The sequence below is a fragment of the Natrix helvetica genome, assembly GCF_964273705.1.
Source record: "Natrix helvetica genome assembly, chromosome: 1".
Lineage (NCBI taxonomy): Eukaryota > Metazoa > Chordata > Lepidosauria > Squamata > Natricidae > Natrix > Natrix helvetica.
In genome coordinates, this window is record NC_138548.1 from 20,314,309 (window position 1) to 20,341,925 (window position 27,617).

Consider the following 27,617-nt stretch of genomic DNA (forward strand, 5'->3'; position numbering starts at 1 on the left):
TCGTTAATAAGATTTATTAAGAGGAAGAGAGGTACAATGATATCAGCAAACTTTCTGATTTAGAATACATTTATTCACAAATACATTAGAGACTTTCTGCTCATTGATAGAGAACCTTGCAAGTGGCTATTTACAAAATCATCTTTAAAATCTCATTAACTTTTTCAAGTGGCCTCCAAATACAGATAGTCCTTGACTTACGACCACAATAGAGGCCAAAAGTTTCACTGCTAAGTGAATTTTGCCCCCTTTACTGACTTTTATTGCCACCGTTGTTAAATGAACTGCTGCAGTTGTTAAATTAGTAACATGGTTAAGTGAATCTGGCTTCCCCATTGACTTTGCTTGTCAGGTCACAAAAGGTGATCACACACACACACACAGAGGGACACTGCAAACCTCAAAAATATGAGTCAGTTGCCAAGCATCTAAATTTGCCAAGCATCATTTGGTATGCTGCGGTGATTGTAAATGTGAAAAACATCAAGTCACTTTTTTCAATGCCGTTATAACTTTGAACAGTCACTAAATGAATAGTTGTACATTAAGAACTATGGTATGTGTACTGCAGATGAAATACAACAAGAATGTGGATAACTGTTGCCCAATACAGCTGGCCAACAAGCACTTGCAACTGATACACTTAGCATGAATGTGGAAATGCACCTTTTACCATTGATTTCTCTGGACAATCTCCTGGGGATCACACATAAACTATGGACCTGCTGGTTTAGGAAGGAGTGCAGCACCATCCAGCCCAGTCCAAATCCCAAGAGTGTAACAGTATTTCTTCTGGCCCATAGCACACCCATCTTCTCTGCATATCATTTCAGTATATTCTCCCTCACCCACCCAATCACTGACAAAGCAATCTTCAAGTGTACCCACAGAAGAGAATATTTGTAGTTCAGGGTTGAACTGCTGAGTCCTTTGCTGCTCTTTGAGCTTGGTTTTCTTGCAGACATTTCATTACCAAACTAGATAACATCATCAGGACACTGATGAAAACCACCAAGCTCAGAGAGCACCAAGCACCCTGCAATCTTCAAGGCTTCATGCTATTTCTCTGAAGTTGAGTGGCAAGATATAGAGAACTAGGTAATATCAGCATATTTATCCAAAAGGTGCTTTTTCCAAAAGGCTACTAGACTTCTTTGGTTTTATTTCTTTGAAAACATTTTGCTTCTCCTCCGAGAAGCTACTTCAGTTCTTGGGTGAGAAGCAAAATGTTTTCAAAGGAAAAAAAAAACCCAAGAAAGTCCAGTTGCCTTTTGGGAAATGCACATTTGAGGTGACCATGACATGCATGATTGAGAATTTCCATAGACATCATCATATTTACTGCAACCCTAATGTTCCACACAATCACCTCTGGCAGTTTGATCTACCTATGCAGTAAATATAGTTCATAAGATGAAGCATAAGTTCAATAGAAGTCTAGATATATTGTGAGCAAACATTTCCCTGATATATTCCTCTAATCCACTGAAGGAAAAAATAGGGAATTTAAAAATTCCCATGCTTTAGAGTCATTTGGTCCCTCACTTTTGGTTTTAAGGCCTTTTTTTAAATTCTAACACTATGGCATTGCTTGTGAGCATAACGATAAGGACACAATCTAATTCCCCATATTTAATCTTCCAACACAATCATGGGATGAAGCTCAGCTTGTTATTTTTTAAGATATATTCATCAAATGCATAGGCTGCCCAAATCTATCCCCTCTGGCAGCATGTTCTATAAAGGATGCTATGGGTTTACAGATATCAACATGAATTTTATTTACTTCTCCCTTTCTCAGCTTGTCTGACTCTCCCATTATCTAAATAGTTAGTATTTCCAAAATAGATGCATTCATCCTCCAAAGAGTGAACTGAGTTGCTAAGTTGAAACATCTGAAGACAATCAACGGTTCTCAAACATGGCCACACCTCGTTGCTGGCTGGGAAATTCTAGTAGAAATTCTAGTAGAAATTCCACTCATCTTACAGCTGTTGATGCTGAGAAACACTGCTCTATGGAATAAACCTTCTCTGGAAATACACCTGATGCTTCATTCTTGGCTTTTAGGAAGCTCTGGAAAACTTTCCTGATTAGTCCAAGGCTCAGTGGGGAAGGAAGATGGACGTATTTTCTTTGTCTCTGTTTTTGTTGACACGATTGATTTTAAGATCACTGTTGAGATTCTTGCACACCACCCAAAATCATGAGATTGAGGTGATACAAAACTAATAAATAAATAAATTAGAAAAATCTATAATTTGGCACTTTTAAGGGACAGCGCTTCTGCTTCCTGGATGCTGGTTGCTGCTTCAACTCGCACCAGCCTGTCAAAGGAAAAGTGCTCTGAGCTTTCAGTCTCGTTCTTGTTACAGAATTTTTGACAAGGAATATCAGAATTCAGGCACCATTTCCTACACAGAAGAATTCAAATAGCATTTTTCAAAAAAAAAACAAAAAAAAACAGATGCCGGATTGCTTCGAGTTTTTAAAAAGTAGTTTGGTTATTCACACTTTTCACCCAGTAGTCTGGATCTCAGAAGTACAAGGTTTAGAGTCCTCATCCTCGCCGAGAACTGGCTTTTTATTCTAAACAAAACAAAACAAAAATTAACATACATTTAGCTTTGTAAGCTTGAAGTTTATCAAGCCACTTGGGGTTTTTTTCCCCCCATTTCCCCCTATGAACAAGTCATTCAGAGAAAACTACTGAATAGTCCAGGAATCATTACCAGGGAATGAGTTCACACAAGCCACTTACTGTATTTTTTGGAGTATAAGACACACAAAGGTTTTGAAGAGGCAATTTTTTTTAAAAAAAGTTTTTGCACTCTGCAAACCTCCCCAAAATGCCCCATTTTTGTTTTTGTTTTAAAGGCATGAATAGCCCTTAGGAGGGTTTGTAGAGTGCTCCTGGGGGAGGGGCAAAATTGAGCAAAAAACGGCCCGTTTTTCTTTCATTTCTGCCCTCCCCAGCTCCCAGGAGCTCTCTGAAAGTCTCCTAAAGGCAATGCGCGGCCATTTTGGTGAAGGGGGCGGGGTTTCAGGAGGCCAAAAATGCTGTATTCAGTGTATAAGGCGCATCCAGATTTTCAGCCTCTTTTTTGAGGGAAAAAGGTGCGTCTTATACTCTGACAAATATGGTAGTTAAATCTTAGTTTGTTGAATAAATCATTACTGGATAAAAACATTATCAGATGAAGCTAGAACTCATGTTTCTAATTAAAAACAAGCTCCATAGAGGTAATCCTTGATGTATAACCATTTGATTACCAACCATTCTAAGTTACGTCGGCACGGGAAAAAGTGCCTTATACTGTAAATGGTTCTCACACTTATTATCATTGTAGCATCCTCTGATCACATGGTCAAAATTTGGGCATATATGTATGACAGTCGCAATGTCCTGAAGTCATGCAATTGCCATTTATGCCCCTCCCAGCCAGTTTCCAGCAAGCAAACTCAACGGGGAAGCTAAATTATCTTAATAACTGCATGATTTTACTTAACAACCATAGCAGAATTGAGTGTGACACCCTGAGCAACTGCCTTATTTAGCAATGGAAATTCTGGTCCCAATTGTGATAAGTCAAGGACTATCTGTAGTTGTTTACACCTGTTGTGGCCGCTGGTGGAGCTTGCAGCAGAGTCGGACAGCAACGAGGTTAGGGAGGGACATGGGCCAGTCCTGGAGTCTGGGGAAGGCTCGGATGCAGGCTCTGTGTTGAAGGTTGAGTGGGGGTCAGGGCCATCTGGGAGTGCTGCCTCCGGAGCCAGACAGCAGCGAGGCAGAGGAACAGGCTCCCCCTGTTCCCAGTGCGTGCATGCACAGAGCTGCCAGAAGGCAAGAACAGTTAAAACAGAAGGGACAACTCGGGAGTAAGGTTTGGAGGTGATTGGCCCCTCCCATAGGACATAAAGGAGGAGCAAAGACAAATGAGCCTTTGCAGGAAGCAACTTGTTTCATGCTGGTCAGCTTACCTTCTTAACATACGTTTGGACTCTGCTTTGTGTGGCCTTGCCAAGCTAATTGCCCATTAAGACTTTTGGCAGCGTTTTCAAAGAAGATAAAGGTGTGTGCTTATCAGCCTTATCCCAAAGGACTTTCGCAGCCTGCTATAGAACTCTTTACTACTATTTGGGACTCATTACGGGCTGTGAATGAATATAATTCACAGCCTTTGAAATAAAGGAGGGTTTTTGGACTTAATCCTGTGCATTTTACTGTGGCAGAACACCACCACATTCTAAGCCAAAAAAAAACAAGCCATTAAAATGGGGATAGAGATGCTGAGGAAAATGTTGCTGGTATCTTTTCAGAGATTATCAGAGGAAGACCAATTGTGCCCAATTAACAAGCCTCATTAACATAACCAGTGATACCTATTCCTTTTGAACATGTTGCTTAACAGTAGAACACAGGATCTGAATATGAAGATGCTCAGATTGAGTTGTTACCAGCTATGGTTAAAAAAAAAGGCTAGAGAAAAGGGCTTACTCAACACAACTTTATATTCATTCCATCCTGTGTTTTAATCTGAATTACAGGTGGTCCTCGACTTAACGACCACAATTGAGCCCAAACTTTCTGTTGCTAAGTGGGACATTTGTTAAGTGAATTTTGCCCCATTTTACGACCTTTCTCGCCACATTGCAGTTGCTAAGTTAGTAACATGGTTGTTACGTGAATCTGGATCCACCATGTGGAGACTCTAGAAAGAGTGCAGAGAAGAGCAGCAAAGATGATTAGGGGACTGGAGACTAAAACATATGAAGAACGGTTGCAGGAACTGGGTATGTCTAGTTTAATGAAAAGAAGGACTAGGGGAGACATGATAGCAGTGTTCCAATATCTCAGGGGTTGCCACAAAGAAGAGGGAGTCAAACTATTCTCCAAAACCCCTGAGGGTAGAATAAGAAGCAATGGGTGGAAACTAATCAAGAAGAGAAGCAACTTAGAACTGAGGAGAAATTTCCTGACAGTTAGAACAATTAATCAGTGGAACAACTTGCCTCCAGAAGTTGTGAATGCCCCAAAACTGGAAGTCTTTAAGAAGATGTTGGATAGCCATTTGTTTGAAACAGTATAGGGGTTCCTGCATAGGCAGGAGGTTGGACTAGAAGACCTCCAAGGTCCCTTCCAACTCTGCTATTGTATTGTATTGTATTGTATTGTATTGTATTATTGACTCCACTTATCAGAAGGTTGCAAAATAATCACATGAACCCAGGATAGTGTAACCGTCATAACTATGAGTCAATTGCCAAAGGTCTGAATTTGGATCATGTGACCATGAGGATGCTGCAACAGTCATAAGTCACTTTATATAACTTCGAATGGTCACTAAACAAACTGTTGCAAGTTGAGGACTGCCTGTCCTTCTGACGCCAATTATTTTATTGGGTTTTACTCACACGATATTTAAGATATGATAGGTAGGTGTCCCATCCTAAAGTGATGACATTCATGTAAATCACTCGATACGTGGGTGGCAGAAACAGAAAGTTGATCAGCTGTGTTGGTGGCCACACACACCAGTCCATCTGCAAACAGAAAAAGACTAAGTTAGTTACTCCAGCCACAAACTCTGGGTCAGAAAGTAGGGGACAAAAATTAGGTTTACCTTGTAGAATTCCCAAAAGTTCTCCTCCAATTCATGCCAGCTTTTCTCCAGGGACTGCCCTTCTAAAGATCCAATCCCTGCAGATAATAACAAGGCAGATGGAAATATGGGGGATGTTCTTTGGCTATTGGGAACTAAAGGAAGTGTATATTTTTCAGAGGAAGCCAAGCACAGAAGGGACAACAGAAATGCCACACCCTCTGCTTCTGCTACCCACACACAATATCTGTAGCAAAAGCCCACATATTTCCCCATTCATTTTTGCCCTCAAAAGAATAGAAATTGTCTTGCAGATTCAGGAATTTAGTCTTACCTATGAAATACCAAACCCCAAAAACTGGAGAGGCAACGATCTGATCAATGAAAACTTTTTTCAGGACGGTCCTGATGCCACTGAAGCCAGCAGCAGGGAAGGCCCTGTCTAGCCACAGGTACCAGTAGTGCATCATTGGGCCCATAGTGCAGCCGATGGTGAACATTCGTGCTGAAGGAGGAAATTTGCTCCATTAGTAAAACATAAGGGATTCATCATCAAATAACAAAAATCTGTGATGCATCAATAAGAGAAAATATTTTTAAAAATCTACTACAAATACAAGTAATTCTCAACTTACAATCATTCATTCAATGACCATTTGAAGTTACAATGGCACTGAAAAAAGTGACATATTGGTTCTCACACTTATCCCCATTGCAGTAGCCCCATGGTCAAGATCAAAATTTGGGTCCTTGGCAAATAAATTATATTTATGACAGTTGTATTGTCCCAGGGTTATGTGATCGCCAGCTTCTGACAAGCAAACTCATTGCGGGAAGCTAAATTCCCGTAATGACCACATAATTCACTTTAACAACTGCTATGATTCTCTTAACAATCATGGTCAAAAAAGTTGTAAAATAGGATGCAAGTTACTTAACAACTGTCTTGCTTAGCAATGGAAGTGTTGGGCTTAATTGTGGCCATAAGCCAAGGACTACCATTAGGGACAGGTAATTTACAAATTCACCATATACAGTATCTAACATATTGCCATGTTATAGTCTATAGTGATTTACTATAAAATCTTTATATCTATTTACTATAAAACTATATAAATTTTAAACCATCCAAATTTGAATTGTGAATCCTGCCTCTTATGTTTAATTATTCTCTGCGATTTCCCCCCCTAATGTACCTCACTGAAGAGGCCTTATTAATCCACAATTCATTTATTATGTTATCTATTTGGGCAATTATAATTTTAGCAGCTAAAGTTAAGGAGATAACAAGTTCCTTACAGGACTGTTTGAGATTCAGTTCTGTTTTGCCCTTGTGCTTGGGGATCTAGTTGTGGTGTGAAGCTTGCTGGAATGCTTGCATTAACTGGCATGTGACTTATAGTTTCCTGCGGTTTATGTTTTTTAATTCAGTTTTTTAAAATTTGTTCTCATTTAATTTGTATTCTATTTATTGCTTTAGGGGTGTGTGTGTTGCTTTTAATTATGTGAGCCAGAGTCATAAATGTAAGACAAGTGGCAAAACCAATTGGATAGAATCTCCCTTTTTACAACCCTTAACTGAATGAATGAATGAATAAATAAAAATGTCCTGAAACCCAGCAAGGGAGGCGTTCAGTGGATGTCAGAGGGCAGAAAGTTCCATGTCGGTACTGCTGCTACAGAAAACCATTTGAGGCCTTCATCCTCCTGATTTACTGGAAATGGGGTCGAGTCATTGGTCTATTAACCATTAAGCAGATTAAGCACGTGCTTACGGCACCAGGCCCAAGAAGGCACCACAAAGTTGAGAAAGAAAGAAAAACACCAATCAAGATTTGTACAGTATGGACAAAGGAGGGGGACACCAAGATTTGTCAGTGCTTAGGGCACCAGTGAGCCTTAATCCGCCATTGGGTCTAGTAATAGATTTTGCTGGAGAGCTCTTTGTTCAAGCAGATTGAAACTGAGTGATCCTAGGGATAGCTCAGTGTCAAGCCAGGAAGAATTGTAAAGGTAAAACCAGCAGTTAATATGACATAAACTGACCTGTCCGGGCACGATCCCATTTCCGTTTAGAATCCTTCCTTATCTCCCAGGATTGGCGAAGTGCGTCTCCTGCTGCTAGAAGCCCCCCGCAGCTGACTGTGTTGGTTACAAGCAGGAGGCGGCCTTTGAAGAGAGGTTTCCAGTAGACAGAAAGTCCAGAGAAAATTTTTCTGCCCCGAGCAAGCATGGCTGTTCTCCAAATACCAAGAATGAAGTGAAAGGGAACTGTAGCAAAATGAAAAAAAAAAAGCATGCTTCTGAGGGCCAAGCACATTTGTGTCTGTTACCCATTCACTCCACACTTTAAGTAATTCTATGTATCTTCTCCTGAATTAAATCCCCCAAAGGATTTGTTCTGAGTAAAAGGATTAAGGGTGGGCTCCCTGAAGACTGATTTCCTTCTACTGCCAAAGACACTAGGTCAGGGATGTCAAACTCAAGGCCCGGGGGGGCCAAATCCAACCCGCAGAGTGCTTAGATCTGGCCCGTGGGCCTACACTGGAAACAGTGAAGCACCTGCCCATAGTGCCTTTGCCAGCAAAACAGACATCAGGAGGGTCATATGCGGCCCATCGGGGCTCCGTTTTCAGCCACAATGGCCTCCTGCAGCCCTCTGCTAATGAAAATAGAGCTCGGGGAGGCCACCCGCAGCCTGCCTGGACTCAGTTTTCGGACGCGACAGCCACCTACACCCACTGCCAGAGAAAATGCAGCCCAGGCCTTCCCAAGCTCCTTTTTTTACCTGCATAGGGCGGCAGGAAGCCATCATGACCAAAAACGGAGCCTTGATGAATGATGTCGAGCACGCACGTCCACCTTGGCCACGCTGCCCCCTCCCCCCAGGTCAAACACAATCCTGATGCAACCCTCTATGAAATCGAGTTTGACACCCCTGCACTAGGTAGTCCTCATTTAGCGACTGTGCATAGTTACAGCAGTGAAGAAAAAGTAATTTGGTGATCAGTCTTCACATTTGTGAACCTCACAGGTCTGTAAAGCAAAGGAAAGTTGAAGTAAGATCATTTGACTCAGCAATCAAGTTGCCAGTCCCAATTGTGGTTGCTAAACAAGGATTGCCCATATGCTGCTACCATCTGTTGACAATTTAGGTAAAACCAATGCATAGAGTTTTCCCTCCGGGGACTGCTAGAAGGAGCAACATCTCCAGAATCCCCACTTGCTGTACAGCAAGGAAAGGATTCATCCCATGCTTTCCAATCTCCAATACTTTTCCAATTTAGCTACACTGTTACCATTTAATCTTGTTATAACCATATAACAAGCTATCAACCATATAACAAGCTATCAACCATAGCTCCATTTGATTCCTCCTGGCAATTTTTAAACGTAGTTTCCATTGGGGTTTTAACTTAACTTATTTTAATATTTCTATGTTATTACAATATTGTATTGTGTTTTATACCTCCTCCACACAATGTGTATTTTATAACATGTGTTTATTTATTGTACGCCGCCCCGAGTCCCTTTGTGGAGAGGGAGCGGCTAACAAATTTAATAAATAAATAAATAATGTACTATAGACCTTCCTGGACACTGTTTCAGATTCTGAAGCCCTTATTAAATCATTACAGCAGATTATAAATTCGAATAGGCTAGTGTGCCTCAATCTTGGCAACTTGAAGTGGTCCAGACTTCAACTCCCAGAATTCCCCAGCCACCTGGCTGGGGAATTCTGGGAGTTGAAGTCCGGACCTCTTCAAGTTGCCAAGGTTGAGAAACACTGCAATAGGCAACATTTCTTAAAGTGTAGTCCTAGGACCGCTGAGGATCCACAAGGCCCTTTCAAAAATCAAAATTATTTGCCAGCTAGGTTGAAAAATTACATTATTAAAATCCCATCAAATGATAGAGAGGCAGTCATGACAGCCAGTGCATCCATTTTTAAATTGTAATATATTTATTACATTTTTTTGCCACCCCTTCATCCCTGATATGACAAATATCAATAAATAGAAACAAAAGCTATTTGGGGTAATTTTAAAAAAGAGCAAAGGGGCCTTGAGAGAAATAAATTTAAAAGACGCTGCAATAGACAATAAAGGGGAAGGCACCCCGGTTTTGTGACCCTCATTGTATACTTTGGGACATGCCCAAAGGGACAATTTTTTCCACTGAGCGAGAGGAAACATGCAGCTATGAAGAAGAACCTACAAGTAGCCAGCGATAACCCTTCTCCACCTTTCTGGAACTAATTCGGACTTTGGCCAAACGTCCCGGGCACCGTGCGGCTCCTCACCAAAGGGAGAGAAGCGCAAGGAGATCTCGATTCAACCCTTGTCCCAAAAGCTTAGCCTTTGTCGGGGCTACTCACCTTTCAGTGGAGGGTTGCGCTTCTTTGCAACAGAGCCAAGAGCGAAGGAAAGAGGCGAACGAAACCGGCCGGCGTGAAGCAAGAGCGAGTCACATGTACGGAGCCGCCAGTCTATTACAGCTACTAGAGCGGAAGTAGGTTCGATCCCCGCGGGTGGAGGCAACAGCGCTCACAGAATGGGTTCAGTAATAATTTAACCGGTTATTTTCCAGCTGCTCGCCTTGGAAAACAAATGGGAAAAGTTTATTAAAAACAGAGAGGTGCTCTGCGCATGCGTCAAGCCTGGCTGCCGACCGACAAGTTGAGTAAACCGGAAGCGAGGATTTTCTGCTGCGAAATGAAGCGAGGAAGAAATGAATAAACCCGAGGCGCTCCCTGAAAGTGGGACGCTCTAGGTTCCGTGCTTCCGCCTTTCGGGTGGCTCCGGCGGGCCTTTCCCAACTGGGCTGCAGGGCGCATGCGCCGAGGCGTATTTATTTTGATGGGTGGGGAAAGTCGCGAGTTTGTTCGGCGGAAATGGCGGGAAAGGCGCCGCTCGGCGGGTGAGAGCGCGGAGCGAAGGATGGATGGCAGCGGCGGATGGTTTGGGTTTTGATTTCCCTGTCACCCCAGTTCATTTGTCTTTCTAGGGAGCCTGGAACGACTGAGATGGAGACGGGTGCCCGACCGAAGCAGAGAGGTGAGTAATGGCATTGGAGGGTAGATTTCAGGGTCCGTAGCCAGCAGCCGATGCGCTGCACAAAGCTGCCCGAGCTTAATATGGGAGCTTTGCATAGGAATCGTTCTGTGGAATCGAGTGTGTTGTCTCAGCCTTGTTCCCATAAAGAGCCCCAAAGTCTCTGGAGAAGTTTCTTTTCTCATGGATAGTAACGGTACAAATGCAAAATTAATGCAAATTTTTATCTCGTGGGTTCTTTTTCTATTTTTCCCTCTGCCAGGGGGAAGAATTGTGCCATCGCGTTACCTGCAGTATGATAAAAAAGCAAGTGAAAAGGTGAGTCTGCATTAAAAACACATTGCTCTATAGCTTCCCCCCCCCCCCCCAAGAGGCAACTGGACTTTTTGGTTTTTCTTTGAAGGCGTTTCGCTTCTTATCCAAGAAGCTTCTTCAGCTCTGACTGGATGGTGGGGAATGGAACAATTTATACTCCTTGCAGATAGCTGGTCATTTGCAGTCTTTTAGCCAGTCAGTAAGACTACCTGGAGTTTTATCTGTGTCAAGAAAAAAAAAACCCAGAAAGTCCAGTTACCTCTTGAAAAATAGCACCTTTGGGACAACCATGATGTGGATGATTGAGAATCTCCATAGACTCTATTTAAAACTTGTCAACTTTGAGATGTGTGGACTTTAACACCCCAAATTCTCCAGCTGGCCTGAAAAATCCTGTTCTATGGCATTCTGGTACTATAGGGGTATCAAACTCGTGTTGTCACAGTGTCATGTGTATCGCGACTTTTTTTCCTCTTTGCTAAACCGGGCGTGGGTGTGGCCAGTGTGTGATGCATGCAGCATATCTTCTTTTTTTTTAAATGAAAGTTTCAAGTTACTCATTTATTTATTTTAAGGGAGCTTTTGACTAATGCTCTGTAAGTTCAAAGGGCTAATTTTTATTTTCAGATTTGTTTATCGTTTTCTGGGGAAATAAATGCAAATCTTTTATTGCCATGTCTGTGAGCCTGCAGGAACAAACTGTCTTATGTTTTAATTTATATACAACAGAAAATATCAGAGAATTAATAAATAATACTGAGAAAATAAATGACTATTTCAGAAAGGCAACATTTAGGGGAGACTGTATAGTAATGCAAAAAAAAAAAAAGGAGGAATGTGTTTTGTTTTATACCTACAAAGAATTAATGTAATTGTATCTCGTACTACATTTCTTATAAGAAAAAAAATAAGGAAAGTCAAGCCCATCAGACTGAAAACTATCTCAGGAAAAGGCCCTCTATATCAGTGTATTTTCCTATTATAAACGGATTAGGATAGTAGTACAAGACTTGGATTTGTTTTGATAACCACCTGAAATATAAAAACAACTGTTTACCCCCAAACTAGCAATCAAATAAGACTGAATTGTTTAATTTCAACATGTATGTATTTAACTAGCAGGGTACTTCAAACACCAATTTGTCCTTGGCAAAAAGTCTAGAAAATATTGGATCTCCAAAGAGGCCATCTGTTCAGAAATTCAAGACCTCCATAGGTAAGATTTTGCTTTAGAAGTCTTCCCTGCATTTATTACCAAATGTCACTTTCTAGAATCCAGGCAGCTTCAGAAAAAACAATCTGAAGAACATTTAGTTATTCTGTGGTCCTCCAACCATGGATGTAAGTTCATAGGAGTTGCTGCCGAATTATAACATCTAGTGTAATGAATGGGGAAAAGATTATTTTCCATGTTCTACTTTTCAATTATTCTAAATCAAATTGGTATGGTCCTGGTCTTACTAACTTTTTGTGAGCTTGGAGCTGGCAACCTTTGTAATGGCCAAATGTGGCTATCTTAGTGCAAAACGTTATGCATCTCTGACTTGAAAGTGTCTGTGAATTTCATTAGATTGATTGAATTGGAACTATTGCCATGTATGTAGAATGTACACTCAGCAGTCCCCTGGAGGTGTCAGATGCCAAAATAGTTCAGCAAGGTTGGCCATATTATAGGAAAGCTTATCTGCCATTACTACTACTACTACTATTACTTGGTTAATCTTTGGTGAGATTCTCAGCCTTTGGGGCTGGTTGTTAGCTCAACAGCTCGAGTCCTAACCAAGGACCTAGGAACTGTTAAGGTAACGTCGGATTATTATTATTATTATTATTATTATTATTATTATTATTATTATTATTATTATTATTATTATTATTATTATTATTATTATTTAGGCTGAGATATGGGGAAAGCTCCTGATGGCACATTTTGACAACAGTAGAAGATGAACATAATATTCTGCCCAGTTAGAGTTTATATAAAATCCTGGCATTCATTTTTGAACATACTTGAAAAATTGTTCATTTGGACATGGGATTCACTTTCTTTAGGCTCCATCTAGCCTGCAGAGATTCTCTCTTTTGTCTTGAATGCAATTAGTAAGGGCCTATTCAAATCCTGAACCTCCTTACACTTTTCCCAGGCCTCCTGGTTGTCTTATCTCTGAGGAAGTACTTGCCTTCTAGGATTTAGATCAGTTGTGATTGTGGGCAATAGTAGCTAATCTAAAACTTCATTGCAACATATGGTGGTTTTTAGAGGGGAATACGAATTCTGCAATCCTTACTTGAAGCCACCCTTTCTATGTCAGCATTTCATTGGGACTTTTTTAAAATCTTAATTCCAGGATTTTTTTAATTGAAGGTGCTAATAGAAAGCATATATAACCCCTTCTCACCTGAGCTTCCTTCCTCCCTTGAAATTCATACTTGAATAGCAGTAGGCTTTAAAATAGTCTAATCCAGTGTTTCTCAAACTTGGCGACTTTAAGTCCTGTGGACTTCAACTCCCAGAATCCCCCAGCCAGCATAGCTGGCTGGGGAATTCTGGGAGTTGAAGTCCACAGGACTTAAAGTCGCCAAGTTTGAGAAACACTGGTCTAATCCCTTTTAAAACAGATACTAATGGATATGTGTGCCTAAGAGAGATAGAATATGGGGATATGAGTGAAAAAGTGTATTAAAAGTCCCCTGGTGCACTGGGTGTCAATGTCCACTTGAATCAGTAGTCATTCTACTGCTGGGATACGACCCCCAACTTTCTTCGAGTCAGTTCAATTATTTAGTCAAACCTAAGTTCCTTACCCTGGCCTAATTAAAGTAATCAGTATTCCAAAGGAAAAACCTCTTCTTCACCCCTTTTTCTACAGAAACTACACCTAGTATATTACAGTCAACCTTTCTGGATAGCCATGGGAGTATTCGACCTGAACTGGAGGTTTCAGCTATTAATGGTATGTGTGCTCTTGAGTTGTATACTTGAATGTAAGTTTAGTTGCAGTAAAATAGGCTTATGCTTTTATTCCAAAAATTATACAAAGGCTATTTTTAAATTAAATTGTAGACACTCAAGATTACATATTAATGTAACACCAAGATTCTTTAAACAGAATACATAGATCAAATCTAAATTAGCTCTTTAGATAAATTAATATTTGCTTTTCTTATTTAGCCATTCCAAGGCACTGCTGGTATAATATCTAACATGACTTTGCATCCCTGAGTTTTGCCTTTTGGCAATATGGAATCCAGTTCATATTCTTTATTTGTATCTCCATCTTCTTGCTTTCCGAGAAATGACTTGATGGCTCCTATTTTTTTAAATCAAGATACAGAATGGAATATGAGTGCTTGTTAGAATTCCCTCTATGTTGTTAAAATGTCAAAGAAGCAGTTTAGTATAGGTCATTCTTGCTTTCAACTTTTTCAAAGCAAAATTTTGTACCCATAGACTCAGTAAGTAGCTGACAAATATTACGACACAGTTAATTGACCTCATTCCTTTATCCAACTGTCTTTCATTGCCTTTTTTACTTTCAGACAAAAGCTGCTATAATGCACCAGTTTCAAAGCTCAGTATAAAAGGCTTTTCCAAAAGAAAGAAGGTCACGGTAAGTAAAGCAACTTCATGGTTGACTAAAAAGTAAACTTGAATGAGTAATTTTACTGAGATGGCAGCTCTTGATACCCTAATGAGATGAATTCTTTCCTGGGACTGAGCTGTCATATGCCAGCCTATGGCCTTTATATCTCATTTCCACTGCGTTCGTGATAATGGCCGACATTTCACATTGGCCTTCTTTTTAGAGATTCCTTCCTTTAACTTGGTTCTACATGAGGAATTTATTCAGCATAATTCATGAGGAGAAATATCGCTGTAGTAAGTTATATTGGCCACTAACCTAGATGCTTTGCAGGATTTGGACTATCGCAGTGGGTTCTATATGGGAGCTGCCTTGAAGACCATTTAGAAAACCAGAAAGCAGCAGCATGGGGCAAATATATTCATGCCACAACATCCCTATTGTTTTGTTAGCTGCAGAGGTTACTAGTACATGCAAGCCACGGTGCTGGTGGTCACCTATAACATGGCATATCATTTGATTTTGTGAGAGAGACTATTGATCTTCCATAATTTCTATATACTTTGGGTTCTCTTAATGAAATGGTGATACAAAATAGGACCCAGGAAGCAGGCCTTCTCTGTAATGGCACCTGCCACTCTGGAATGACATTCCTTGAGAGCTTTCCACCCTGATCTTATTTAAATGAGCTCTTAAACTTGGCTTTTCTCCAGGCCTCGTATTAGAGTAGATAGCAGACTTGTTATGGGAACATTGGCTTCTTGGATTCTGCTGATGACAGAGGGTTTTTTTTTGGGGGGGGGGGGGGTGTTCTTTCCTTTCTGAGTTCTCTGTGTCACCAATTTAATTGCTTTGTATTGTGTACTGCCCAAAATCATGATGGAGCAACCCATGAATAAAAAGGGAAGTGTGAAATTAATAGAGGCTGCCAGGGGCTATTTGTTATGATAGTCTTCCCAGAATGTGTGCTGTGGGATATGTACTTATAAGGCTGAATAGACCTTAGGTGTGCTTCAACTGGGCCATATTAACAGGGGTCAAGTATTTAAACCTCCGGTGAATATTGAAAAAGGAGAACTGTATTAAACTTTTTAAAATAGTATGGTTACTGCAATATCTATATTGATTAAAATAATGAGACATAAGCCACTTTCACTATGCTTTGTGAATTTTATATCTCTCTAAATATTTCAAGTATTGTTGCTTCAACTCCTGGAAAAAGAATCTAAGTGTTAATTAAAATTAATTTTAATAAAAAATAAAGTTTAATATCATATTTCATATTTATGCTTAGAGACTTCAGATTTGCTATGACAAACAAAATACATATTTTGTAGGACAACCAAAGGAGAGGGTATTATCTATGAGTTGTATTATTATTATTATTATTATTATTATTATTATTATTATTATTATTATTATTATTATTATTATTATTATTATTATTATTATTATTATTATATAATTAGAATAATACATTATTATAAAAAACCTTGGTTGATACCTAGGACACTGGCAGCAACCCGTATCAATCATTAACACTAGTCAATGGTATTTTTGATATATTTTTGAATGTTCAGTTGACTGAATTTCATGTTTAAAGAATAAAGTATAATAATAATCATAATAAGTTGATACCTAGAACGCTGGCAGCAACCCATACCAACCATTAGCACCAGTCAATGATATTTGTGATACATCTTTAAATGTTCAGTTGACCCAGTTTGATGTTTACTGAATAAATTAATAATAATAATAATAATAATAATAATAATAATAATAATAATAATAATAATGATTAAAAGGAATAATAAAATAATAAAGGTGGGATATAAATAAATAAAATGCATCAACCCAAGAACTGGTGAGCATGCCTGCAAGAACAGAAAGAAAGAGACCCAGTTATGGAGTTAAAACTGAGCCAAACAAACTAAGTGCATAAAAGGCTTTTCCCCCTTGTCAAATAAAATGAGTTTTAAATCCACAATATAGCATCATGTTACCTGACTGGCAGAAACTCTTCAGATTTCGGAGATATTTTTTTCAGCCTCATCTACAGATGCCAGGGATTATGTAAAGGCTGCTTTGCATACAAGACATGTACTCTGCCATTAACTTGTGATATTTTTATGATCATATTAACTGCAAGGATGATTATTATTCATCTCTAACAAGAAAACCTTCAAATTTTGAGGGAGGGGGATATCTGCACCCAGTGGGCAATTGTGCACTACATTAGGTGATACAACACCTAATGGGAGGGAGTGGAAGGGAGGAGGAGAGGGAGGATATCGTTCCAATACAGGGCTCTTTGATTCCAACGGTCGTAGGGAGGGGCAGGTGCGAGGACAGGTTAAGAACCCGTAGTCGGTTGGGAGACCGTGGTTGTTGGTCACACCCGGTCGCTTGTACCAACTCCCGCGTACTAGGTGGTCAGGAGCTGCAGACCCAGGGCCTGAGGCTGTTGTTATGCAATGCGAGGTCCGTTGTCAACAAGGCCCCCCTCATTTTCGATCTAATTCTTGAGGGGGAGCCGGACCTTGCAGGAATAACGGAGACCTGGTTGGGCCACGAGGGAGGTTTACCCCTCGTGGAAATGTGCCCACCAGGTTACCGAGCATTTCACCAGCCTCGGGCCCAGGAAAGGGGCGGTGGGGTAGCAGTGATTATTCGGGAGGACTTAGAGCCAAGGGAGTCCACTGTGCCGCAGACATCCGGGTGTGAGTCCCTTGTCGTGAAGTGGGGCCCTGGGAGACAGTTGGGCCTGCTGATAGTATACCTGGCTCCTCGCTATACATCAGCGGCCCTGCCTGAACTCCTCGAGCTAATCGCATCGGTGGCGGTTGAGACCCCCAAACTTTTAGTGATGGGGGATTTTAACCTGCCATCGGTGGGAGAAGCGTCCGAGGGGGTTCGGGAGTTCATGGCTTCCATGACAGCCATGGACCTGACTCAATTGATCCAGGGCCCGACACACGAGGGAGGCCACACGCTGGACCTTGTTTTTGTCTCTGGCCAGTGGTTGAGTGATCTGGGAGTAGGGGATTTAACCATCACTCCCCTGTCATGGTCAGATCACTCACTTCTCCGGCTTGACTTCCCTGGTGCTACCCCCCGCTGCGGGGAGGCGGAGCCGGAAGACATCAGATGGTTCCGCCCCAGGCGCCTGATGGAACCAGATAGGTTCCAGATGGAGCTTGGGCCACCTCCTGTAGCCCTGACCCGCCCCCGGGTAGAGGACCTGGTGGTCGCGTGGAATAATGCGACTACCGGGGCCTTAGACCAAGTGGCGCCTTTGCGGCCTCTCCGGCGGCAACGATCCACCCTGGCCCCTTGGTTTACCGAGGAGCTAAGGGTGATGAAACGCTGCAAGAGACGCCTAGAGAGTCGTTGGAGATCCTCCCGTTCCGAATTTGACCGAGCACAGGTACGAATCCATTTAAGGACGTACCTTGTGGCATTGAGAGCGGCCAAACGTCAATATTGTGCCGCTCTCATTGCATCCACAGAGAACCGCCCTGCCGCCCTGTTTCGGGTGTCCCGCTCCCTTCTGTTTCAGAGGCCGCGGGAAGCCCCTTTACAGGGCAGGGCAGAGGAATTTGGGAAATATCTGCAGGATAAAATCACTCAAATCCGGAAGGAATGGGTCCCTTTCAGTGGTCTAGTGGAGACGTCCGAGGCGAGTCTTGAGAGACCATTCTGGGAGGAGTTTGACTTGGTTGCCATTGAGGATTTGGACAGACTGCGTGGACGGCTGCGACCTACCACATGTTTACTAGACCGGTGCCCCTCCTGGCTTGTACTGGCATCCTGGGAGGTTACACGCGACTGGCTCCTGGGCCTAGTGAACGCTTCGTTGGGCAAGGGGTCTCTTCCGGCCGCCTTGAAAGAGGCAGTGGTGAGACCCTTACTCAAGAAGCCTTCCCTGGACCCTACGGAGCTAGCCAATTATCGTCCTGTCTCCAACCTTCCCTTTCTGGCGAAGGTTGTAGAGAGTGTGGTAGCTTATCAGTTTCCGCGACACCTGGAGGAAAATGATTATCTAGACCCGCGCCAGTCCGGCTTCCGACCCGGGCACAGCACGGAGACGGCCTTGGTCGCGTTGGTGGATGATCTCTGGAGGGCCAGAGATAGGGGTTGTTCCTCTATCCTGGTCCTATTAGACCTCTCAGCGGCTTTTGATACCATCGACCATGGTATCCTGTTGCACCGACTGGAGGGGTTGGGGGTTCGAGGCACCGTTTTGCGGTGGTTCGGCTCCTACCTTTCCGGCCGGACGCAACGTGTGTTGGCAGGGGAGCAGAGGTCGACCCTAAGCCCCCTCACTTGTGGGGTGCCACAGGGGTCGGTCCTCTCGCCACTCCTGTTCAACACATAGATGAAGCCGCTGGGCGAGATCATTCGTGGTTTCGGGGTGGGATATCATCTGTATGCTGATGATACCCAGCTGTACATTTCCACCCCGAACCACCCCAATGAGGCCGTCGAAGTGATGTCCTGGTGCTTGGAAGCCGTACGGGTCTGGATGGATGGCAACCGACTCAAGCTCAACCCCTCCAAGACGGAGTGGCTGTGGGTTCCGGCCCCCCGGTTCAACCAATTGCTTCCATCTTTGGCCATTGGGGGCGTATAACTGGCCCCCGTGGAGCGGGCGCGCAATTTGGGCATCCTCCTGGATGCCCGGCTGTCCATGGATGACCATGTGACAGCCGTGGCAAGGGGGGCGTTCCACCAGGTTCGCCTGGTGCGCCAATTGCGCCCCCTATTGAACCGGGATGCCTTACGCACAGTCACTCATGCGCTGGTGACGTCTCGCCTGGACTACTGCAATGCTCTCTACATGGGGCTTCCCTTGAGATGCACTCGGACACTGCAGTTGGTCCAGAATGCGGCCGTGCGGGTGATTATGGGGAGTACAAGGTACTCCCATGGGACACCTCTCCTGCGCAAGCTGCACTGGCTTCCTGTGGTCTATCGGGTGCGTTTCAAGGTTCTGATTACGATCTTTAAAGCGCTCCATGGCACAGGACCTAGTTACCTGCGGGATCGCATCCTGCCCCATACATCCCTACGACCAATTCGCTCGCACAGAGAGGGACTTCTCCAGGTGCCGTCTACCAAACAGTGTCGGGGGGCGGCACCTAGGAGCAAAGCCTTCTCTGTGACGGGCCCAGCCCTGTGGAATGGCCTCCCCCCTGATATCAGGACTACCTCTGACCTCCGCTCCTTCCGTGCAAAGCTCAAGACCCACCTCTTCCAATTAGCTGGCCTGGCTCAACCATAGTTTTACCTTATCGCTCCTGACGGGTTTTTTAAATCTTGTAATTTAATTGAGGGTGTTTTAAATTGTCAATTTTAAATTCTATTTTATATATTTGTTACCTCCTCCATGTATATGTGTACGTACGTGTATGTGTTTATTTTTATCTGTATATGTATTGTTCATTTGTATATTTTATGTGCTTTTGTTGTACGCCGCCCCGAGTCCTTTGGGAGAGGGTGCGGCTAACAAATAAAAATGTATTATTATTATTAATTTAAAGGAGAATAAGAGAAGTAAAAGCATAAGAGCAGTAAAGGGGCATAAAGAACCAAGGTGGCGCAGTGGTTAGAGTGCAGTACTGCAGGCTACCTCTGCTGACTGCCGGCTGACTGCAATTTGGCAGTTCAAATCTCACCAGGCTCAAGGTTGAGACGGCCTTCCATCCTTCTGAGGTGGGTAAAATGAGGACCCAGATTGTTGGGGGCAGTAGGCTGACTCTGTAAAAACTGCTTAGAGAGGGCTGTAAAAACAATACGAGGCAGTATATAAGTTAAGTGCTATTGCTATAAGAGAAACAATTGTGCTAAAAAAAAATTTTTGTTATAATCTTCCTATTCCTGAAAAGTCAATAAAGGCGTATCTACCATGTGTTAATCCAAGTTGTTTTTTCTGGAGCCATTGGAAAATAGTCACAGTCCTGTTGTGTGACCACTTTTTGGTCAACCCACTTCAAACAATATATTTGCTTCTTTATTAGACGCCCTCCGATTCAGATGATCTGATTGGGATGCTGGACTCTCAGACGCTGTTGTTAACTTATGCCTCCACAAAGGTAATAGCTCCACTGCACAAATACAAGATGCCTTTAAAGAAAAATCAAACACCTTCTTTCTTCTTGAAATAGTTTTGAACCAAGAGATGCTCTATTGTGACAGATGGAGAAAAACCTTGTCCTTCTGGAAGGGAAAGCTGAAAGAAACTTGTTAGTGCTCTGTGAGGAAGTGAAGAAACTACAGGAGAATGTACATGAAAAGAAGCATAAACTGCAGTATCTGAACAAAGAGACTGAGCTCTCTGAAGCCCTTGAGAGACAGGTTGGCTTAGTTTTACAAAATATATGTGGAATAGATTGAAAACACCAAAATCAATGTAAAGTGTCTACCGATAGCTTCCTAAGGAAAACTTGGATTTGGAAAGTAAATAAGGCCATGATGGTGAACCTATGGCACAGATGGCACACAGAGCCCTCTTTGCGGGCACGTGAGCTGTAGCCCCAGCTCAGCTCCACCACACATACATGGGCGCACCTCTCACCAGCCATCTGATTTTTGGGCCTTTGCTGCTTGGGGGCGGTGCCATACGGGAGGTGCGCATGCATGCGTGGGGGTCTCATGCAGATGCGTGGGGGCAATGCGCCCCCACACCCCGTTTTTTGGTCCCTGGAGGCTTCAGGGAGGCCCACTAGGCCCTAAACAGGACGTCTGTGTATGCGTGAGGGGGTCGTGCATGCATGCGCAGGGGTGGCGGAGCGCACAGGGGTGCTGTGAGCATGTGCGTGCTTTTGGCATGCAACAACAAAAAGGTTAGTCATCACTGATATAAGGCATTCCTAATTAAATGATTTTTCTATAAATGGATGGATAATACATTGTTGTTGCATTGCACTTCAGGCATAATAGATACAGGTGTCTCCCCTTTTTTCTATTCTGGATGTCTGTCAATTCATTATTTAGATTTTGTTTTTTAGATTATGTTTGAGGGCTCTTACTAACTTGGTGATAGCTAAGCTGCTATACTCACATTAAAATATATAGGTAACCTTGCTTAACAAAGCTAATTGGCACCAGAAAGTCTGTCATTAAGTAACATGTCGTAAGTTGACAAATAATTTGATTGCACTGATTAGCATTAACAGTTCCGGTTGCTGTTGTTAAGCAAGAGCCTCAACCTGACTACGAGTTGTGAATTCCTGCTGGCTTCCCCATTGACTTTGCTTGTCAGAAGCCAGCAGGGAAAGTTGCAGATCACAATCATGTGACCAGGGGATGCTGCAACTACATGGACTGGTTATAACCGCCACTCGTTCAATACTGTTGTAAATTTGGCTGCTGAACAACTGGACTTTAAAAGGGGACCAAGCACCACCTGTACAGATTAAATTTAGAACAAAACTAAGAAATAGACTTGTAAGAAAAGAGAGCAGAAGAAGAAAAAATGACTAGGAATAGTTGAAGAATATGATTGATTTTTAATAACCTGGGGCTATGTTGATCTCGAAATGTGAGGAGAATAAAAATGGTTATAGGTATCTCTTCAGAACTCTAGTCTGATAGTCTATGGCTTTTGTAAGCAAGCTGAGTTGTGGTATGGGCCCAAGAGTCAGTTATTATTGTGTTTATAAACCACCTTTGCACAAAAGATGGAAATTGTTTATTTGCAGAAGAGATGGAAATCCACATACCTTACTACAGAAAGTAATAGTAATAAAATACATTGTAAAATATATCAACAGGGAATCCAGTTTTACAAATAACAGTTAAAAGAGATGAAAAAGAAATGCTATTTCTAATGTTTTTTCCCAGGTTGAAATAAATGTAGGATACCAGGCAAAAGGTGGAACAATTATGTTCTGCTTTGTTTCCGAAGGCTAAATGTGAAATAGTAGATAAAACCTGAATAAAACACATTTTTGGCAAAAGGCCGAATCTTTGGAAGCCTCCAGATGTGCCAAATTTCAATTCCCATCCTACTTTATCAATTCGGACAATTTGCCCTAAACAAATTTTATTAATCTCTAGATCCTAATGTCCAGAATGTATGCATATCTCTGAATCAATCATCTTTTTTGGATGGTTTATTTATGCATATCTCTGAATCAATCATCTATTTTGGATGGTTTGATCTTCCTTCCCAGTACTCTTTCAGACATTTCACACTTGCAAAAATATACATTAGATATATAATCCTAAATATTGTCCTTAATTAGTCTTAAGAATAATTGAAATAGCAGACTGTATAGGAATGTAGTTCAAAATGCAGGTATAAGAACTATTGACCAGTCATGCTTCTTACCTGTTGAGATTTAAAAACTGCTAAGATGTTAGGAGTGTTGTAAAAGAGAAAGTTGAAGAATGGCAGAAGAATAGAGAATTGAATTATCCATTTTTTGTCCTTATATTTGCAATTAGCAATTTTTAATATGTTTATATAAATATTGTTACCATTTTACTTCTTATTTGAATGGAAGACACTGGATCAAATTGTTTTCTTTTGATCTCTGGAATATTATCTTCAGATAACAATATTCCGTAATATCTTCATCAGAATTAGTGCTTGGGCTTTTTATCATTTTGATCTTTTAATCTTTTCTGCCATGCTATTGTCGTCTTTGATAGACTGGAATGAAGTGTTTTCCTATTCAAGCACAATCCTTTCATTAGTCATGCTGATAAATGAACAATCATTCTAGTATGTTTTTTTTTCATTAAGCTGGCCCTTAGTCATGTAATAAAAAACACTTAAGTGTTTTTGCAAATGTTACTATAGATACTGTATAGATAGTGTACTTCCTTAGGCTTAATCAAAGTCCTCTTTTTTGTCTTATAATAGATATATCTCAACTGAATAACCATAGGAAGTTTGAAGTTTAATATTTCTGAAGAGGGCATCAGACTGAAAATCTGTCCTAGTGATAGGTGCTATTTAAAAATGGAACAACTATTTGGCAAATAGAATTCTTGTTTACCATAGGTACTCATTTAGAAACTTAATAGTCATCAAAGTTGTTGAGCCAGGTTGTTAAAGGAACATTTTACATTATTGATCTAGCACTCAGTGGTAAATTCAGCTAAATGACCTCGGTTCTACCTCTGGTTCTATGACTATTTCAAGCCAATGCAATGATTAAACAGGAAGTGTTTTCTTAGGAGAATTGAAAACACTACATATCATAGCATAATCATAGCTATTACAAAACCTAATATCCTTCACCCAGTTAGTAGGGAGATTACTGCTGAAGTAATAGGCAAGGTACTTTTTCCCTGCTATTAAAAGTAGTCCTCAGCCAATAACAGCCATTGGGACTGGAATTTCTGTCACTAATATTTGCAGTCATAAAGTGTGATGCTATTGCTTAGCACAGCAATCCCTGCAGTCCCAATTGCTGTCATTAATTGAATCCCACGGATGTTAGACAAGGGAACTTAGTACCAGCTTCCCAAAACCAAGTCGGTGTGGAAGCCAGCAGGAAATTGCAAGTCTTCTCAGGAAGGCAGGTAAATGTCTGCTGCTAGATGACGAAGAGAGCAAGGGAATGCAGGGGAGGGTGGGCGAGCTGGTTGGATAGGGTGCATGAGGATGTGTGAGAGCAGTGGGTCAGGCAGGATACACAAAGATGCAAAAGTATGTGGAAGAGGCCCTAGTCAAGAAGGGTGCATGAGGATGTGCACGAAAGGCAGTGGTTGGGGAGAATGTGTCAGGGTATGTGCGAGAGGATCAGGGAGTTGCAAGGGAAGCATGGTGAGGGTCGTGGAGGGCATACAAGTGGCTTGCATGGCAGAAGCACAGAGGAAGTGGTGGAGGTGGGGAAGGCTTACCCCAGTCATTTGTGACCTTACCTGCTGGCTTCCCTATTGGCTTTCTGGGGAAGCCAGCAGGGAAGGTTGCAAATGGTAATCACATTATTTTAGGGCACTGCAACTGGTTGTTGGTGTGAACCAATTGCCAAGTGCCCAAACTGCAATCATTGAACCACTGAGGGTGGGACCGGATAGCCAGAACTCCGAGACTGAGCATAACCACCATTCATTCAGCAGCAGCATAACTTCAAATGGTCAAAGATTACCTATACAGTTGTAGTGAAATTTGTTGTTAAAAATATTGTGGGGAACTATGCACAGTTCTTGTATCATCTGCCTCTTGTGACTAATCATCATAATCTCTTTTTCCCCTGCTCCACCCATTTGCTTTCCAGCTTGAAATACTTGGACCTGTTTCTGAACAATGTGCCCTGTTTAAGAGGGACTATAAGCACTTTGCCACAGCCCTGGACACAACTAGGCATGAATTGCCCATGAAAGACATCTACGTAGAAGACATGGGCCAATATCTAGGTACAAAAATGTCATCATGATGTTATCAAACAGATGGCCAATCTTTGGCTCATGAATTAGCCTTAACTGTGATCTGTTAGGAAAATAATGGGGAAAATTTTGAATGGGTCCTATGATATGTATGAATTTGGGTGTATCTTGAATTCTATTACTGATTACTTAGAATATTTTACTGCTAAGATAATTGTGAACCTCATGCTAACAGAAGATTTGAGCCCCTTGACAACCCAATTTTGCAAAAAGAGACATGAAATTTTGAAGAAGTTTATACAACATACAGCCCTTCAAAATCTTATTTATGCATAAATTATTTCGTTTCTATTAGTCAATACAGAGAGAAAGTCATCCTCCACAAGCTTGTTTAAACTAAGCAGTCAGGTTTGATTATCATCACCACAACAGATAGTCCTTGACTTATAACAGTTCATTTAGTGAGTGTTCAAAGTTACAACAGCAATGAAAAAAGTGACTTATGACCTTTGCAGCATCCTTATCATCATGGGATTAAATTTCAGATGCTTGGCAACTGGTTCATACATGTGTCTGTTGCATTGTCCCAAGGTCATGTGATCACCTTTTGTGACCTGACAAAGTCAATAAGGAAGCCAGATTCGCTTAACAACCAGGCTACTAACTTATCAACTGAAGTGATTCACTTAACAACTGGGGCAAGAAAGGTCGTAAAATGGGGCAAAACCCACTTCACAAATGTCTTGCTTAATGAAAGAAATTTGGGGCTCAATTGTGGTCATAAGTAGAAGACTACCTGTTATCTGACTACGTTGTTTGAGTTAACAGCTGCATCTTTTGACTTTTACGAGATAGCTGAGATGCAGAAAAGCTTGGCTATGATTCAGAGTGTTTTGAATGAAGCTGTGGTACAAAACTTTGAAGAAAATGCCAAAGCACTGAATGTCATGAAGGAACTAGAGGAAGTATCTTTGAAGCTGGATGCAGAACTGCCAAGGTACTTGTAAAGGTGTAAGAAGAAACGAGGCAATTTTCATTTGCAGAATATAACGACGCAGTGATGATCACATGGCACTAATATGCCTTGTTTCATAAGTCCCATCTTTTTATTGAGAGTAGGAATGCTGGAAAGACAAGACAAGACAGCTTCAATTTAGACTTTTCCCATTATAGTAGCTCCCTCGCATGTATTTATTTTCATAGTTTCTGTTGAAACACACCTTTTTCATAAGATAAGTTAGAATGATCATTCAATTAATTGAAGTGAAAATTTAGATTGAAACAATTGCAAATTCAGGTAAGTAGTAATCCAAGAGTAGTGGTGGCCATTAGCTAATCAGACTCTTTTCCTTTCATTCCTTCCACTGGCCTCCTAAACTTTCACAGCTTAGTCATGACCTCCCATCGGTGCGCTTATCAGTTCATGGTCCTTATGAGATGCTTTCAGGGGGGAACACACTTGAAATTCTGGCAGGGGACGACGTGCTCACAAAATGGCTGATGGCAGATTTGTCTATACATGAAACGTTTGCTAGGGTGGGTTTAGTAAATTACAAAATTCCCATTTACTGGAAAATAATCTATTTCCCCCATGAGGCCTATGCTAAGAGGACTTACGTACATTAAAGTCAGCATGAAACTAATGCATTTAATATAATTCATGCTTTGCTTTGCTTTGCATCAAGCCACGTTCCTATTTAACTTGTAAATTAAAATTTATTTATAAAAATAACCTTTGCAGATCAGACAAATGAGCTTAGCTGTAGTATCTAGGGTTTAATGGTGCCCCTAGGCACTGTACTGCCTGAACCTGAACGAAATGAAATTTAAATCAGTTCAAACAGCCATGCTATTAAGGTTTTAATTACTTTCATAAGTTCTTTTGAGGAAATTAGAGGAAATTCAACTGCTTTTTCTCCCCCCAGGACCTTTGCACGTGTTGTGGATTTGTCTGCTGATGTGAGCAAGGAGGCCTCACTCCATTATCAGAAAGTGTGTGAAGACACCCTGGGTCTGGAAACCATGAAGCAATTGTATTTTAGTTAGATCCAATCTTTAGCTCTTGGTGTCACTGAAACAGGAAGCTGGTCCTTCTGTTCTTTCTGTCACTGAAAGATTGAAATAGGTTACACTACTTGGAGTAACATTTTCTACTCGTTTGTTACAATTGCTTGAAAGGGCAGGATATTTTAAGGGGAAGTCTAATTGTTTGACATGAACAGTTGGAAAGCTGTACAGAAAAATAAGGCACAAAATGTGCTTTCTTCCCTCCATCCCTCTAGGGTGCCATTTCAGCTAATGGAAGCGAAGATATATTTGCACTTTGAGATTCTTTCTCTTTTGTATTAAAACAATTTCCTCATTGTAAATCTGGTTACAGTAGTCTTCATTGGAATAGGTTATTTCTTGCCCTGCCTTCAGGGATATTTTACAAACGTTAGCTTTTGAAGGAATGTTTTTGAAATAATTTGAAAAATAAACATACACCTTGCCTGTAGTAGAGTTTGCCACAGTCTTCAACACAAATAATCAAAACAAACCCCAAAGAAGATGCTCGTAGGCCAAGCATGAGTAATAGTCTGGTTTCTGGGGGTTGTGGAAGTGTATTTCTTGACTGATGATAGTTGTCCCTAAAAGGCAATTGTTCCTAAAAGACAGAAATTATCCCCCACTTAACTGTCTTCCTTGTCAATTCTGACAGTGGTAAATGTTGTCAT

General features: G+C 41.5%; 2 protein-coding genes across 5 annotated transcripts; one reads left to right on the top strand and one right to left on the bottom strand.

Moving 5' to 3' along the window:
- MPV17L2 (MPV17 mitochondrial inner membrane protein like 2) lies at positions 1–10,104 on the bottom strand. 2 transcript variants are annotated; one of them, XM_081934787.1, is made up of 6 exons: positions 9,982–10,104; positions 7,650–7,874; positions 5,938–6,108; positions 5,625–5,701; positions 5,416–5,544; positions 1–2,589 (listed from the first exon to the last, which is right to left on the bottom strand). In XM_081934787.1, the coding sequence occupies exons 2-6, from the start codon at positions 7,834–7,836 to the stop codon at positions 2,518–2,520; spliced, it is 636 nt and encodes a 211-aa protein (XP_081790913.1). In that variant the 5' UTR covers positions 7,837–7,874; positions 9,982–10,104; the 3' UTR covers positions 1–2,517. The 2 variants fall into 2 exon arrangements, with proteins under 2 accessions (XP_081790913.1, XP_081790914.1); XM_081934788.1 differs by lacking the exon at positions 9,982–10,104 and adding an exon at positions 9,822–9,953.
- On the top strand, positions 10,011–27,269 carry HAUS8 (HAUS augmin like complex subunit 8). Of its 3 annotated transcripts, none has more exons than XM_081934784.1 (11): positions 10,011–10,115; positions 10,611–10,660; positions 10,920–10,975; positions 12,095–12,188; positions 13,843–13,926; positions 14,513–14,583; positions 20,577–20,651; positions 20,755–20,913; positions 24,792–24,930; positions 25,756–25,897; positions 26,826–27,269. In XM_081934784.1, the coding sequence occupies exons 1-11, from the start codon at positions 10,075–10,077 to the stop codon at positions 26,944–26,946; spliced, it is 1,032 nt and encodes a 343-aa protein (XP_081790910.1). In that variant the 5' UTR covers positions 10,011–10,074; the 3' UTR covers positions 26,947–27,269. The 3 variants fall into 3 exon arrangements, with proteins under 3 accessions (XP_081790910.1, XP_081790911.1, XP_081790912.1); XM_081934785.1 differs by lacking the exon at positions 10,011–10,115 and adding an exon at positions 10,422–10,523 and having other exon boundaries at positions 12,092–12,188; XM_081934786.1 differs by lacking the exon at positions 10,011–10,115 and adding an exon at positions 10,422–10,523.
- Positions 27,270–27,617: the final 348 nt, after the last annotated feature.